The sequence below is a fragment of the Pyxicephalus adspersus genome, chromosome 8, assembly GCF_032062135.1.
Source record: "Pyxicephalus adspersus chromosome 8, UCB_Pads_2.0, whole genome shotgun sequence".
NCBI lineage: Eukaryota > Metazoa > Chordata > Amphibia > Anura > Pyxicephalidae > Pyxicephalus > Pyxicephalus adspersus.
In genome coordinates this window covers 45,726,009-45,744,180 of record NC_092865.1, presented here as the reverse complement: position 1 = coordinate 45,744,180, position 18,172 = coordinate 45,726,009, and the positions used below count along the sequence as shown (strand labels likewise).

The 18,172-nt window shown below is 36.7% G+C and overlaps 2 protein-coding genes across 2 annotated transcripts; one reads left to right on the top strand and one right to left on the bottom strand.

The window, feature by feature from the left end:
* Window positions 1-8,376: 8,376 nt before the first annotated feature.
* LOC140337441 (olfactory receptor 2T11-like) lies at window positions 8,377-9,563 on the top strand. The gene has a single exon (XM_072421190.1). It carries the CDS (start codon window positions 8,377-8,379, stop codon window positions 9,292-9,294), a length of 918 nt encoding a protein of 305 aa, XP_072277291.1. The 3' UTR covers window positions 9,295-9,563.
* Window positions 9,564-14,465: 4,902 nt separating this feature from the next.
* LOC140336234 (uncharacterized) lies at window positions 14,466-17,038 on the bottom strand. The gene is made up of 2 exons (XM_072419229.1): window positions 16,359-17,038; window positions 14,466-15,325 (listed from the first exon to the last, which is right to left on the bottom strand). The coding sequence occupies exons 1-2, from the start codon at window positions 16,908-16,910 to the stop codon at window positions 15,005-15,007; spliced, it is 873 nt and encodes a 290-aa protein (XP_072275330.1). The 5' UTR covers window positions 16,911-17,038; the 3' UTR covers window positions 14,466-15,004.
* Between the last annotated feature and the right edge of the window lie 1,134 nt (window positions 17,039-18,172).

Below are 18,172 nucleotides of genomic sequence, written 5' to 3'. Positions count from 1 at the left end.
TAGCTCAGGAGGAAGAATCAAAGCTTTCTCCAGCTGTTCCTCCCATCTCACCATTGTGATTTTATTTTATGGTGGAGTGCTTGGGACTTATACAATTCTGGAGTCTGAACATTCTCAGCAACAGGAGAAATTGATCTCCTTGCTGTATACGGCGCTCGTCCCACTTTTAAACCCCCTGGTATACACATTGAGAAACAAAGAGGTGCTGAAAGCAATGAAGCATGTGAAGGAAAAATATTTAACGCTCTAAGTTTTAACTTGATTTAAGTAAGTAAAAAAGTGTTTGTGCTTAGGTAAGTCTTAGGGGGTTAAGTGGTAAATAATTGCAAAAAACATTTTTTATACAGATATTCTTGAGTATTGTACAGTGGATCATACTATCAAAGGCACATTGTTCTGGGAAATAAAGCAGTCACAGGGCCTGATGTGTTTCCCAATTCTTCTACGATCAGCCAAAGAAATTAAACAAATAATTTGAAAACTATCATTTTTTTATTTATTCATTAAATATTTTAATTGCTATAATATAAAGTGAGAATATAGAAAATATCCGTACAATAAAGGTCAGAGGAGGTTGGATAATATACAGCTCAAATCAATACTATCAAGACAAATATTGCATCAATTTACTCTGGTGTAGTAGTGTAGAATTAAAATTTCTGTGAAAAAAATCTAGTGTCACGATAGGTACTATCTGGGATTGGACCCAGAAAATCAAGAGTCTCACAGAATTTCCAAAGTAAAACTTGTTGGGCCCCAGAGAGCCGCTTAAACAAGTACAAAACCCACTTCTGACATTAAAAAAAGCAACTGAACATTAAAATGGACAAGGAAGGAAAGAATCACCCAGAAGAAGCGTTTAAATGAGAAGAAAATAAATAAGGGGAGGAATGCAGGAAGATAAGGGGACAGGTCACAAATAGGCCTGTGTGATACTGACATATGGCATTATGAGGTAAATCACATGTTCAGCAAGATGTGATCCCACCCTATAGGCATATACCAATCAATCCAGGGGCTCCAAACTTGTTGAAATTTATAAATTGAATTGGTGAGAATAGCTCCTATTTTTTTATTAGCAAGGAACCAAGCCATTTTTTGCTTAACTTGCTCTACAGTAGAGATGGAAGATCACCAGGCTTTTGCCAGTACCATCTTTTCCAATGTGAACAAATCAAAAGTTTAAATTGTGGGTTAGTACAACAACACGGTTTTAAGTTAAGCAAGGCTATTGCCACACATTTTGGAAACGACCTCCACACCAGAGTTTACGCCATCTTTTAAAAGTGTCCAGTACCTTCTAATTTTGGGACATTCCCACCATATATGGTACAGTGTGCCCAATGCCACACAGCCCCTGAAACTAGGTACTTTGATGTGCAGAAGGTATTTTGGCTAGACGCACTGAAACCATATACCAGCTGAGGCAATATTACTGCGGTGCACCACTATATCCTAAATTTGTTACCACTCCTCCTGCTCCAGATTACTTCCCATGTCTGCCTCCCAGTTGCTTTCATAGGTTGGTTGTCCTTTTGTGCAGTTAGTAATCAAGGTATCATACAGAACCAAGATCACTCCTCTAGCTTCAGGGTCTTTTATGGGGCCTCCTTCAAAATAGAATAAATGAAGTGTTTAATCTGTAGGTATCTAAAAATTTCTGGGGAGGGAATGCTGTATTTCTCCTGCAGTGTCCTGAAGGGGCGTTCTCCCCAGTACCCAGAAAATAATGAATCCTATATAGGCCATTGTCCACCCACGAATCCCAGGCTGGAACAATGGATTACCAGTGATAGAAGCATTGGGGGTATGGGAAGACAACAGACCATTACACACCTTCACTGGGTCCCAAATCTGAAGTGAATGGGTAATGATAGGGTTGGAAATTTGTCTCCTCTTGGAAGATGGGACCCACATTACAGCTTCCCCTGATAACAGGGCGATCTCTTGATCCTCCATGTGGACCCAGAATGGTGGCCTAACCCTTTCATAGTATGCTGTCAGGGGGGAAATCTGGGCAGCAACATAATATGAAAAAAAATGTGGCACCCCAGCACTCGTTTTTTTGTCTAAAAAGAATCTGGGTATTATAGGCCTTTTTAAACTCCAGATAAATGATAACACTTTATGTTGAAGAGTAAACAAAACATTACAAGATAGTTTCACTGGATAACCCTCATTGGGTAGAGAAGTTTAGGCAACCATGTCATCTTAATCGAGGCGATTCTCCCTAGTCATGATATGTGGTACCTCTTCCATGAGTCTAGTAACATTACCAAGTGTCTCAGTAGTTCTGGTATGTTGACAGAGTATAGTGCCTCATAAGAGGACGATATGTATACCCATAGATATCGTAAGTGACACTCCTCCCATTTTAATGGGTAGGATTTCTGCAACTGTTTCACCACATTAGGGGGCTGAGAAATGTTCAGAGCTTTACTTTTGGTACTATTAAATTGCAGTCCTGTAAATCTTTGAAAATTTGACAAGAGAGACATTAGGTTAGGCAGGGACACCAACAGGTTAGACATACACAGTAAGACTGCCCACAAAAAGACTACATATATGGTGATAGTCTCGCGCTTTTATTCCACTTATATCTGCATGATTCCGCATGGCTATCACCATTGGCTCCATAGTCAGAGCAAATAGCAGCGGTGAAAGCGGGCAACCCTGTCTAGTGCCCCACTGCCTATAGGAAAATAGGGGGAGCGAAAGCCCATATACTCAATATATGCTCTAGGGAATACGTAGTGAGGAAACCCAAGCACAAAAGTGGGGTTCAAAACCCCATCGCTCCAGGAGATGCATTAAAAACGGCCAGAGTACTGAGTCAAAGGCCTTTTTGATATCTAGGCTCAAGAAAAATGCTGGCGTATATTGGTTTTGTGAGCAAAGTATCTAAGGTGCATCACTCTACGTATGTTGTCTCCCGCTTGATAAAACCGGTTTCATCAGCCGAGATTAGTAAATTAATTCCCTGATTCAGCCAAGATGCCAGTACGGTTGCCAATAGTTTTGCATCAAGATTGAGCAAAGAAATGGGCCTAAAATTAGTCCAGGTTGTGGTGTCAGTATCAGCTTTTAGTATCATGCAGAAAGCCACTTCCAACATGTTAGTTCCCAAACCACCTCCCACGTCATTGAAGACTTGCATCAGATATGGAACCAGCTCTTCTGCAAACATTTTGTAATAGTAATGCAGTAAAGCCATCAGGCCTCGGGTGTTTATTTGGCTTAAGTCTCTTGCAACAGTTCCTAATTGGAGGCTCAAAGCTCTCTTTCAATGCGGTAGGCAACACCGGTAAAAAAACTGTAGAGAAGAACTGGTCCATAGCAGTCCTCTCAAAGGGGTGCGGTGCTTGATATATGAACTGTAACCTGTCACAAAACTCCTGTAAGATGTGCGCTGGATTGCTTGTAAAAGGTCTGTCGGGGTGTCTCAATTTGTTTGCTAAAATGGTATGTGGATTATTACTGTATGTGTAAAATTTATTTTTGCCCATCTTAATTGTTTATCAGATATAATATAAATTGAATGTTTAGTTGGTTAGAATTTTTATCATGACAAGATGTAGAATATATATAAAGAACCATTTTGACAGATTTTGCATAAGTATCTATAAAATAATCTAGTGGTACTAGACCTTTTGATCATGGGGGAACCCTTCAAATAATTTTCAGGTCTTCAGAGAGCCCCTTCTATAATTACCAACTTGGATTATGACGAAAGACGAATTGGCATGTAACAATAAATTGATAATTTTCTACAATACTTGGAACCCTTGAATTCATTTTATTAGTGATTTACTCCTTTTTACATATAAGAGGAATACATTTTGAGAAGTATTCTTATGTCCCATATCTCTTTTTTGCATATCACTCTTTTTTCTTTCCTTAACCATTGTCATTCATTTATTTCTGCCTAAATTCAATTATTATACCATTTGTGTTTTTATGTTCAATGTTTGCTAGAAGATTTCATTTTGGTTCATTGCTTCAGGATTTTCATTCAGCATCATAGGGTCATTTTCTTCTGTGACCATCATTATCAGTGTATGCTGGATTGTGTTGTTCTGTTACTTGGTTTTTAAATGCTTCTATTTTGTTTTACTTCCCCAATCTCTTAGTTCTTACTCATTGTTTCCCATTCATGCATGTTTTGTGTATGTGCTGCGTTACAAAATACAATAAAAAGTGTCTGAAATCACAATTGGCCCTAATACCTATGACTGCTCCCTAATGTTTTTGTTTTATTCTGCTTGATATTGTCTCTCTGCTTTGTTGTGAGTTGTTGTGAGTTGTTGTGCTAGTGTTAACAGGTACCCTATGCTTTTACTGATGTTTATGATCTTTGAAGGTTTGTAACCTTATTTTTAGTATTTTCTGTTTGTACTGTTTGGTACATCCTGGAATAAAAATACATTTTAAAAAATTGTTTGAATTTAATGAAGAGGTGAGAATTCCACACTAATGGTTGTAAAGTCAAGAAAAAGTTTATTGCATTGGTAATGTGGGTTGAAACAGCCAACACATTTTGGGGGTTAAAACAGCCCCCTTTACCAGAGCTAAGAAAACTGCGGGAAAGAATAGAAGACATTGGGAGCTTGGAAGGGTTGGAAATTAGTTTCTTAGGTCTCATTAAACAATGGGTGTCATCAGATTTTAAAAGGAAATAAAAAGTTACTTTATAACTGCCATAGAATTTGTAACTGTACATTTGTGATTATATGTTCAATAAATAAATGTTCCCAACGTTAAATAGGTCAACTGCCACCAGGGACTACTATGATGATCTTATTAATTTAGGTGGCAGGCATATATGCTTTTTGTCCAGGTAGTCCTCGGGTTACATAAGAGATAGGGAATGTAGATTTGTTCCTAAATTGGATTTGTATGTAAGTCGGAACAGGCACATTATTTTAATAAATGCAATTAGGACAGATGTTTGTCAGTTACTGTAAAAAATCCTCACTGTGAGTTTACCACAAACAAAGCAAATACAAAAAACATAAATTCATGGATGCTTGACTCATTAACTTCTGGAGCGAGCTGTTACATGATGTTACAGATCAGCTCAGCTCTTAAGACCACCCACTACCTCAGCTGTGATTAGCAAAAGATTTCTTCTGCAAATCATGCAAACCGCCTCCCCCCCATCAAGCCTCCATCCTGCACAGGAGAAAGCAGGGAAACCCTGTTCGAATCTAGGAGTCGTCCGTATGTCGGATGTCCTTAACTCGGGGACTACCTGTACAATATTATATATTGAGCAGTTCTGATATGTGTTGGTTGGATTATTTTTTTTTAGTCTTTTTTCAGACTTTTCTTTAGGAAAAAAAAGTCTTGATACTCTTATAAAACAAATGTCTTCATAGGTTTCTCTGAACTGAAATCTTTCCTGGGTCTTTCCTGTTCTGTTCTGGGAATAATGAATTACGGGACCCAGATAAATTGTGGGGGAAGCGTTTTTGCAGTCCAAATCAGGAGGACAGCCAAGGGTGAAAAATCTGCTCCGTCATAGATACAGTATGGAGAATGACTGAGTTTTGTCACTTTAGGGCGTGAAGTATTATATTGGCAGAATCACAAGATAAAAAATAGGTTTTAGGTTTTGGAATGCTGTAAGAGAACAATTGGATACCTAATGCCTAGAGAATCTCTAATGCTTAGAGATTGTATTGGAATGTCGTTATAATAACATATGGATGACCAATAGCCAATAAACTAATAATATTATATTTTAAAGTTCTGTTACCCAATCCAGATAATTCTGGGAGAGTATGAATAAAAAAGAGGGGTTCTGGCAGAATAGCATAAATGTATTCAATTTATTCATACAAACAGAGAATTGCAAAAGTCTGCATTTTGCTTACAGAAAAGCTAACTGTTATGTCTCAGTCCTGTAGGGCTTCATCAAGGGAGATTGCAGATCGAAACACATCTTACAGAAGACAAAAAAAGAAAAGGTCCTGGGTGGGGTATACATCTTGTGATTGGGTAACCCATAGGACACTGCAAGCCTTGCAAAACCTAGTATGTTATGCAGTGTCCACTGCTTCTCCCAAGTATTTCATTGATCACTAGGGCCCTATGGGATTGCCTTCATTTAAAATTACATTTTTAGACCGACTACTGGCATTGTTTGGGTATAGCCTGACCAAATATACAATGTTTGGGCTAAATTCATAGCTGTCTTGAATCAGAACAGCAACACTAGTTTTATTTACATTATGAATAATTATTATTTGTTTATAACAGACATGAAAAATAATATGCTATAAAGAGTAAATAAATAAAGATATATATACAGATTGACAATCAAAAATCCGACCATCGATAATCCGGTTCTTTCAGTTTCGCAGCATGAATTTCGGATCGCATTTTCAATACAGGGACTGTAGTACACTGTTTAGCCACTAATGTTTTGATGGTGCTGTTCTGCAGAAACAGGTGTTAGGTCTTGCTTGCTACACTAAATACACGTTGAGAGGTCCCTGCTGCCTGCTACCTGGAACTGTGCCAGATGTCCACGGTGCTGGGAGAGGAAGTCTGGACTGTGTGTGAAGGTAAGTATAAAAAAAACTGGAATTTTCGAAAATCCAGATTTTTGATTGTCAGCCTGTATGTATATATATATTTATACACAGCAGTAACAGTCACCACATATTTACTGTAATGTAAAATTAACATTATCTGGGTATATTATTCTCCACTCTAACAGTTTGATCTAACAAATCTCCCAGGGTTCTCCCTCTAAGGTGCCAACAAATATTTATATACTGGAACTGTTCAATTGTTCTCTTACCCAAACTAAGATTTGCTGCAAAATATTTACAGTAGGAGTCTCACTTACTCAGAGTAAATAATAAGGAAGAGAGACCTCTGGGCAGATAAGAGTTTTTGCATACATAGTAATGGCAATTGTTAATAATTCTTATATTGAATTTCAAGTCTATACAAAACTTGAAATCTGTTTCTATGTTACACATGGTGATCACTTATTACTTGGATATTACTTACGACCTACTTGCTATACTGGAAAAATTTAAGATTAGGTAACACTGAGTATCATTTTCTGACGGAGTTCACAATCTTCACACAATAAATGGTTAAACATTTACACCGATTGTCTATGTATTTCATATGACTGTACATTTGAAGGGGATATTTTCTGTAATTGCAATCTGTGCATGCATCATTTTTTGTATTTTAATATGTGAAGATTCCAACCCACTTTAGGTAAGTCGGACATATTTTATAAACTGTGTCCTTTTATTTTTTATTACAGCAAATGAAGAAAGAAAAAAAGGATCTGGCTGAAGCCAATCAGTCATATAAAACATTCCTACATGGAACTTATATTTTTGCAGATTCTATATTTGTTTTAAAGTAAAAAAAATCTTTCAAAAGAAAAATATTAAAAACGTAACATTGCTATTTGTAAGTGCTATTATACTAAGACAGAAAAAGTGACAGGATCACCAATTAAAGAAAGAAAGAAAGCTAATTTACCCCCGATTTCTAAGGATTGGTAAATTGCAACACTGTAAGAGAATGATTGGGTAACTAATGAAGAGCAAATGTTAATATATTGGTATATGGTAATATATTGGCATATATTGATACAAATTTTTAATACCAAAGGGCACTGTGATGGGATGCCAGTTCTTTTATGGTTCAATATGTTTTTATTGGAAAAATATACAAATAACATTTTTACATTATAAGAGATTTGTAAATGGTATACAGAATACAAAATATAAACAATATTACAAACTCCGGAACGAAATAACATGATTCCAGTTCTTTCAATCTGCTTAAACTTGTATTTTATTTTCACTTTCTTTTTTTGTTGCTGTTTCAATAGTATTATCTTTGACTTTCTATTTTTTTCTGTTTATTCGAGTAGAAAAGTAAAAAAAGAGTTAAGAAACCAAAAAATTCAAAGCCAAATTCTGGTGCCCAATGACTTCATCAATCAAAATCATACTGTTTGCATACTGTCCCGGGGCCTTCTTCAAGCATTTAACAGATTTGTGTATTTGTAATATACAAAATATCCCTCTCTGCCATTTGTAGGTTTATTTCTAATATATCAGTACATTTTCCATATGGAGTCCAGCTTCTCCACTGACATAAATTAACTGCAAATTGACAAGAGTTAGCAAACTGACAGCAAACCTAACTTTTTCATTCATCATGTATCCATGGGCTTTAATATAAAATATTTTAAATGAATGTTAAGGAGAAAGAACAAGAGTATATGTCATTTCTATTTATACTATATGCAATGCTTGATTTTTTTCAGAAACAATGAATTTAAATTTTAATAATTGTACAGCAGACAAAATATTTCACCTCCACTCATTCCTCATGCCTGCACATTCTAAGCCAATGATTTTCACACTTATCTTTCTGATATATTCAATAACTGTACTGGGAAATGTTTTCATCATCAGTCTTATCTGTCTGATTTCTCAGTTTCACACCCCCATGTATTTTTTCCTGTGTAACCTCTCTATCCAAGACATCATTTATGTATCAGACACTCTGCCTAAACTTTTAGCTATCACCAAATCCGGCGATGACAGAATCACCTTCCAAGTATGCATATCACAATTGTTCATTTTGGTGTTTTGTGTTGGAACCGAATTTTTGTTACTGACATCGATGGCTTATGACCGATATATTGCTGTTTGTATTCCTTTACATTATGCAATCATCATGAAGAAACTCATTTGCATTCTTCTTGCTGCAGTTTCATGGTTTGTAGGGCTGCTAAATGCTCTGACCCAATCTCTGATATTGTCTCATGCCGAGTTCTGCAACTCCAACGATATTAATCATTTTTATTGTGATTTGAAGATCATGATAAAACTGGCCAGCAGTGACACCACAATCATCCAAACCTACATGTCTGTAATAGTTGCTGTAATGGGATTTGTACCTTTTAGATTGATTTTGACTTCATATATATGCATTATCCACACCATTGCAAAGATACGTAGCTCAGGAGGAAGAATCAAAGCATTCTCAAGCTGTTCCTCCCATCTCACCGTTGTATTATTATTTTATGGTGGAGCGCTTGCTACCTATACGATACCAAAGTCTGAACATTCACAGGAACAGGAGAAGTTGATCTCCTTGCTGTATACGGCACTGGTCCCACTTTTAAACCCCCTGGTATACACATTGAGAAACAAGGATGTCATAATGACAATAAAGCATGTGAAGGAAAAATATTTGAGATCTAGGAGCTTCAGGTTAAATAAATTCACAATAGAAAAGTGAAATCTTTTATTGCAAATATTTAGTTGATTTGTTAAATATTTTGCTTTTTGTTTTTGTTTTTTATTTAACATTGATATTCATCAGCTCATCTCCTGCTGAGGCTTCCACAGGGGTGTGTTGGGGTCTCTAAAACAAACATAGATGTTGTGATGATAATGGATATTGGCACCTCCTGATCTGCTCCCCCTTCGAATTTGTCATCTTGAATGATCCTGATGGTAGTTGTGGCTCTTTCTGTTGGTTTTAACACTTACAAAATATGGTTCCAGTTTTACCAGTTTCATCAGTCCTGAGGAAGAATATGTTGCGAAACTTGTTTAACATTGTTTGAGATTGTCATAATTTATGTTGTCATAATTTTTGATGTTTTCATAATTTAATAAATCATATTTTAACTTAAAAATGTGTGATTCAATTTACACATTGTGCCTTTAAAGTCCTAAAAATTAAATCTGGTTTGGTAATACATTTCTAGAAAGCCCATTGCCTCTGACCAACAAAGACATGTCTGTAGTGTTAAAATGAACACAGATGGATCTATTATGGACGTGTGTGTATATAATGGAAAAAGGTGTAATTCAAAGAAAAAAAGAAATGACAAAGCTTTGAAAAAAAGTTAAACATTAGCAAACTGGTAAAACGTGATGCAGGGGATCCGTTACATGGGACCCCGGTTTAAGGCACAACCAATATGGCACATGGAACTGAGGAAATGTCCCAGAAGCTCTGCAGAAAACTACAGGAGAGGGATATAAGATCAGTCGGCCCCCAATAGAAGAAAGAGCAGCAGTGACCGGTCCTTATTACAGGAAGTTTCTGTACATGGGCAAGGTGTCACCTTGAAGAACTGCAGAGGTATGGAAATGATTATCAATACACACCAAGATTCTATTAAGAATATACAGACATTGTGAATTCTTTCTTGACAGTGGCGTAGCTTCTGTAGCATTTTGTACAATTGATTCTTCACTCGCTTTAATTACCTTCTTCCTTCCTCCTGGATTTTTTTGTTTGATTCGGGGGCATTTACTTCTCTTCCTCCTCCTCCTTTATTTTGTATAATCATATTATGATTGTCCTTTCTGCATGTTTTTTGGCTTCATATACAATGATTTCCAACATGCCTCCTCTTTGCTTTTTGCCTCCCTTCTTACCTCAGCTTCTACTGCATTTACCAGATAGTTGCGATACTTTGTGCGATAACAGGATGTAACAATTTGTTTTAGACAGTTGCAGCTTGAACAGCAGAATGAAAGTGCAACAACCACAAAAACACAGGCAAGTCTAATTCATGTCTAAAAGATACATTTATGAAATGCCAATAAAATCAATTTCTGAAATTTAGAAAGAAACAATCTATAAGGTTTGATGTGGATGTGGCACCGGAATTCTATGAAATATAGTTACATAGTTACTCAGGTTGAAAAAAGACATAAATCCATAAAGTTCAACCACTAGGGAAATAAACATTTCCCAGATATAAAATCCTATGGACATAGTTGATCCAAGGGAAGGCCAAAAAAGAACTCTGGTACAATTTGCTCCAACAGGGGGAAAAAATTCCGGCATGATTCTGTGAGGCAATTGTATTTTCTATTTATCAATATACATTGATCAATGAATGACTGAATTAATAAAACGCACCTGGGTTATCGGCTTGATCACTTGAACTGTAGTGAAGCATTCAATGTATCTTCCGTCCACTAATATAAATCCAAGAAGGGAGCTGTACAGATTTGCGGCAGGGTGTATATTTTATTTCTGCACCACTGACTGCAGTCACCTTCTTCTTCACATCCAAGACTGCGCATGGCACAATTTATACAGTTACATGTCTCTGTATTATTAAATTTGTTATTTGAACAACACCTTGTGAATGAAAACTTACAGCCAAATAACGAAGAATCACAATTGGCATACAGGTAAACACTGCACCATAGATGATTTTCAGTGTGTGGTCTTTGGGACAGTGAAAATGACTTTCCATGAGCTCCTCCAGTAGCAGAAGTACCAGAGCCTGGAATGTCAGGAATGGGTCACCAGAATATGGAAATACGAAAAAGCAAGACAACTGAATTCCTTTCCCAAGGCCATATTAGAAGGAGAACCAATGTCAGCACTATTGTATGCTATGGATCTAAATCTAATGTCCAAGTTGATGGAACCCAGCAGCTGTCATGACTTTTCTGCATGATGTGCTTGCTAAAGGCAATGTGAAAGCAAAAAAGCCCAGACAATAAAGGTGTGACTATTTCTACACAAACTGTTCTGCAATAATCATAATGTGAACAGAACACAATGGGAAAATCATGACATGTATGATGAAGTCTGATCATTTCATTAACACTGCTTGAGAATTTAAAGGCACTGGGTAAAAAATACATCATAAAAGGATTGACAGATCATAGTTATGGTATAAGGTGATCATACAGATTGTGGGGGTTTGCAAGCATTTTGTTTGGCTGCTGCTATAATGTATTTAGCTAATTTGAACGTCTCCATAGGGGAGCAGCATCAACAAGACGTACAGAACAAACCCTTTTATGATATCATAGAGGAATCAGCCTGACCAAAGGTCACATAGAGATATCAATCTGAAAGATTTCTTGCAGGATCAGAAAGTATATGAGTTTGCACTGATATGATAAACCACTTATAATGGGAAATTCACAGACCAGGAACAGGAAATAAGCAAAGCTCATTGTCCATTGCTTGTTTTACATACACATTGCATGTACATTAAAATCCTATTTATATGAATGCATTGATAACTATGTTATGGGGAATCTCACAAACAGAAAATGCCAAAACCCTGCAATGTGGTAATTTGCAATGATGAATATTGGTGTTCTGCAGTGCCATTCGTTTTTAATGATGTGCCAATGCACCTCCACAATGCTTGTGTGGTGCAATACACTGCAGCTCAATCCAATGTCCAATACATTAATGTGTTTTGTGTGCTGCAAAAACTACAGCCTTCACAAATTTTATGACCATTTAAGTGCACTCCATTCATTCACTGTCAGCATTTGGCTTTCTTGTTGAGATCCAGAGTTAAACTTGGGATTGGTAGCACCACATCCCTGACTTCTTAGCATATCTAAAGGAACATTAGGAGTAGGATTTTTTGGGTGCCTATATAAAAAAGAAACTATTGTTTTTGTTTAAAATATAATATCTTTATACGTTTTTATTGTGTTTTGTATGAAAGGATTTTGCTAAAAGGTAACAATACAATACATGAAAACATATCCATATTTCCTTGGTTGGAGTACATAAATATCATTTGTCAATCATAACAATTTCCATTCTACCGTCCTTGACGTGTTTCACCAAAAGAGCGTCATCAGAAGGACATACTGTAGTGGATATATCAATTTCTTTATATCCTTTAAATAAAGCAAATGTACATGTGTTTCAATCTTTCTTGTGATAGGTGGTTTTTGTGAAGACCTCTGAATAACAGTATAACAGCTTCTATCGCCTGCAAATTAATTTATATCATATTAATGGTAACTGATTGTATCTTAATAAACGTATTTATTGTGTTTAATTTATGTCCTCTCGCGTTTCTTTAGGTAATTTATTGTGTTCATTATCCATTTATCAAATGAATCTTATTGTGCAACTTATAATCAAATATATCATGCTCATTATTGTTTTTTCTAAAACTGACAAATGATCCATGAATTAATCAAAAGAAAAAAAAAATAAATAAATAAAAATATTAGGACATATATAGTGATATTGATCAGTTGATTAGATTCCCCTTTCAAGTAATTATTTATTTTTTATTTTGATTATTTGAAGGATCATTGGTCAATTTACAAAAAGACAATCATGAGCATGATATATTTGATTATAAGTTGCACAATAAGATTCATTTGATAAACTAGATTATGGGGATGTCGCATATGTGATTTTTACACCAAGTGGGAACCACATTTGTTCTTCATATTTATTCATAAAATACCAAAATCAGAATAAAGGGGGATTTTTTATACAATGGGACAGGGGAGTGGATTTCTTTGGCTTATGAAACCTCTCTCAGCCGATATGAAAGAGAAACATTACATATAAGTTTAATTATGTGTTATCTCTGAATCAAGTTTCTGTATAAGAATAGGGAAACTGTGGTCTCGGGTTACTGGAAACAATGGGGTTGATTTACTAAAGAAATGCAAATGTACGGCATGTTCGCAGATTACAGCACATCATATACAACATATACATACAACATATCATGAAAACTTGATTGGTGTCAAAATACCTGTTGATAGAAAACCTTTGTGACCCAAGAAGAGGGTATTACTGGAAAAGTCCCCAGGTGAAAAAAAAGTTAAAAAAAAGTCTAAAACTAATGCAGCCACCACAATTACGAACCAATAATGCGCATTGTATTACTTTTAATTTCTGTTTACATATGCTTTGAATTTTATCCAATCCTAAACCCTTTACCCCTATGTGTCACACGTGTTCCTGTATTGTTAAAAAAGTGTAAAGTGCAGCCAAAACTTTTATCTACGTTTTAGATGGCTTGGGGAAGGCCAGAACCCCTATGAGATTTAATCTCTGGAAAATATATAAATAAAAAAAAAGGATCTTTTATATCTTTGGGAAGGAGTGGGGCTGATGGATCTCTTATAGTAGGAGAAGGTTGTGGGGCCAATTGATCTGTAATAATAGGAGGAAGGTGTGGTGACAATGGACATCTTTTAGCAGGTGGAAGGTGTGGGGGGGAGGATCTCCTTTAATAGGCGGGGGGTGTGGGGCCTATAGATCACTTATAGTAGGGAGGAGGTTTGGGTTGATGGATCTCTTAAAGTAGAAGGAAGGTTTGGGGCCGATGGATCACTTATAGTAGAGGGAAGGTGTGGGTTGATGAATAGATCTCTTAAAGCAGTTAGTATGCTCAGTCAGTAATCATGAAAAAATATTTTCCTCAGGCAAATCCCTCTTACATTTCTAAGAAACATTGCCTGCCCCAGACATCGATAATGAAGATATATAGGGTATGTAAATAGGGTATAAAGGAGTATATATAGGAGACCAAAAATAAATCTTCCTAAGTTTTTCAAATGGTGGGCCAGGGCTTTTTCAATGCGTTTCACAGCTGTGTTATATTGATTCCTCAGGAAAATATGTAAAGTACATAGTCTATTACAGTAGAAGAAAGGTGGGGGCTGATAGGGCTGGTATAGTGGATGGGAGGTGCAGGCCAATAGTACTTTCCATCACCTACTCCTGACCCCCGCATTCTACGTACTTCTGACTCCTGTGCTCTGCATTACTTACTCCAATCCTTTAGGCTTTCTGTTACTTAATTCTAAACCCCTCAACTTTGCAATACTTACTTCTGGCCCCTGCATTGGGCATTATATACATCTGACCCCTGCACTCTGCATTACCCACTTCTGACCCCTGTGCTTTGTGTTACTTACATGTATCATGTAATAAGTAACAGATAAAAGCCAGAAAATAAGAGATCCTGCTTCTGTAGTCACAAAGAATTTTAAACTGACATTGGGTACATTTACTAGTCGGTTTATTTTTGCTGTCATTTCACACAATTGCAGAATGATAAAACAAGCACTATTGTTGAAGAACTATGCAAATTGCTTATAAATCTACTCCCTTATCTTTCACCCAGTTTCTAAGGTCCTGCTTTCCAGAGAATCTTATGTCAAAAGGTTATGTAGATTTCATTATGTTAGTGGTGATGCTTCCTCAGTTCTTCTTTCCATTTGGCTGTGATTTTGTCCAGTTCCTCCTGGGCATTGGGCAGTCCCGGATTATAAGACCCCCAGTCCTCCCTGCTAAGCAGAGTCACTACAAACTCCTTCTGCCTCTGTCTGGCTTCTTCCTGTATGGTGTCCTCAGTGATCTGAAGCAAAATGTCTTCGTTCATCTTTCTAATCTTCTCTGCTTCTGAATCCCATTTGCACCCCCATGATGAGAGAAGGGAAATGACCTTCGATTCAAAGCATACGGTCACAATGATAATCAGAAAGATCAGTAAAAGGCCAATAATCTGAAAAAGAGCAAAAAATTAAGAAAATTACACCTTTGTCTGGTTAGCACAATTTTATTTATTATCAATGTCTCACCAACAATAATGCTTTACCATTAAATACTGTTATATGTATACCTTATATGAGGTCATTCTAAAGGAATGCAGCTCATGCTTTACCTGGCACCCTTATAGGGTAAAATACTGGTTTAAGGGATGATCATTGGTCAAGTACTGGTCAAACACTGGCCATTGTCTCAGTTTCCTGGATATTTTCAAACACAATACCACACCTAATTAAGTATTCTTGACCAGAACTAAATGCATCCAACAAGTTTTTTGATCACCTGCCAATCCATTAATTTGGGGGACTCCTTGGATGAATGCAACTCACTTCCGCAGCTAAGTATTTTTTTTATATCTAACTAACTCATTGTTACTGCATTGTTTTATCTATCTGTCTTTAATAATAAATAGTATAATCTTTAAATTTTACTTGCAAGTCTTTGTGTTATATTATAAATTATATCCATGACATAACAATCCTATACTTCTACTAGGAAATAAAATTGTATGCAGGTAGACCCCGTGTTACATACGAGATAGGGACTGTATGTTTGTTCTTAAGTTGAATTTGTACAATATTTTAATAAATGCAATTAGGACAGATGTTTGTCTCAACATAGTATTAGGCAGTGTGGAGTCAGTTACTGTATAAAATCCTCACTGTGAGGTAATCACAAACAAAGCAACAACAAAAAAAACTTTATGGAGGCTAGACATTCATTAACTTCTGGAGCAAGAATTTGCAAAAAGAATCAACTGCCGAGTTTGTCTTGGTCATTAAAGAGTTACATAATGTTGCAGAACTGCTCAGCCCTTAAGATCACCCACAACCTCAGCTGTGTTTAGCAAAATATTTCTTCTGCAAGTCATGCAAACCCCCCCCTCTCCCCTATCGAGCCTCCGTCCTGCACATGAGCAGAGGGAAGCCCCGTTCGTATCTACCTGGAACACCTGTATCAATTTACCTGGAACACCTGTATCAATTTACCTGGAACACCTGTATCAGGTTATCACTGCTGAGTTCCCTCCAGGTCAGAGCAGGTTTTCCAGAAGAGATATTGGAATGATTTATTTCTGTCAAATCATACACAGACTTCACAAAACAAGCTCCGTATCGACCGTCTGTGATCACAATCAGCCCCCAAATCACAACGGCCTTGAATGGAAAAAAATGATGCTGCAAAGTTTCAAAGCAGTGCCTGCAATTCTCATTCTTAATCGCATAGGTATTCCGTTCACCGTCATAATCCTCATTGGTGATCACGATATCAGTGTTGCTTTCTTTTTCCCCTGTTTTGCAGCACATCTTTTTAGGATTGAAATACCACGCTACAAATCCAACCATTAATGTTGGTACAAAAATAAACACTAAACTGTAACAGATTGCCAGGGGTTTGTCATTGGGGCATATAAATTCCAGGTCCATGAGCTTTTCTAATCCCAGAAGGACTATGGCAAGAAGGGAGTTCCCAACAATGTTGAAGTGTTCTTTGATGAAGGAGGCAAGGTTCTTCATTTTACTTTTCCCATCTAATGCCATCAGGAGGAATGGAATGGATTCCAATTATGAAAATTATTTGAGCATAGGAGCAGGAAGAAGTGTCAGACTGTGTTCTGTCCGTTATAGTCTTCTTTCATTTTCATGTGTGATTGTGGTGAATAGAGCAAATAAACTCAACAACAATATAAAAGATAAACAGGGTGGAGAAGTGTAAGAAAGGGTTGGCAATGAGGAAACTGTGTAAAGAAACACAAGTGGTGTTTTCAATATAGAATTTTGAAAGCTTTACCCCCTCTTTTCCACTTTTGTTTCAGAACTTCGCTCTGTGTCACCCTCCAGTTCTGGCTGGAGTTTTGTGTAGATTAACATCCAACATTATTCAGCCCACTTTCTGTAAACCAATGGGGTAACCAACATTGCCCCAGTACTGACCTGTGCATTGTTGTACTTTCTTGTGTGTGTGCATGTGTGTGTGGATATTTTAAGCTCCACCTTTATAACTTTTTATTGAGTTGAGTTTTTTACACTTACTAGTGATCTGCTCTTCTTTATATTATCCAGTTCATATCCATTTGTACTTTACTTTTACAAAAAAAAAAAAAAAAACAGATTCACCTAACTTCCCCCCTCAGGAATGAAGAGAGACCCTCCTGAGTGAGTCAGTGCCTACACATTGGAGCTAGAGTTCAAAAAGGACCTCTGTTGGCTGCTCAGGACACTCATCGAAAGTGGGTGAGGTCAGAATGATGCCGTACATCCGGGCATTCTAGTTCTTGGAAGGAGTTTTGCAAATATCAAAATGTCTTGATGGGTTGTTGTCATTTTTGAATGGTAGGAAATCCTTAGCAGGCTGGAATAGCATTCAGATGACCCTATGTAATGCCACATGTGATGCTGAGCCTCCATAATTGCAACAACCCAAAACCAACAAATGAAAGGGGCTAAAGAAAGCTAAGTGTTCTGCCTCATCACTCATCTCAAGAGCCCTCCCTCATATGCAAGCAGTGGGCTAGTTCTTGGAAATAGTTGTGCAATTATGATTGAAAAAAATGAAATCCAAGGAATTAAAGAATTTGCCAAGGGAGGGTTTAATGCCACTTAAAAACCATTACATTCATGTTTAACCCTTCTCACCTTTTCTTAATCTATTAAGGATTTGCTATAAAATTATAGCTATTTATTAATTGTCATGTGTCTATTTTTCAACAACTGCACAAATACATTGGTTGAATAGTGGATGTCATTCTCACTTTTTCCACTAGGTGGTGCTATGTTCATATTTATGCACCTTGAATACAAAT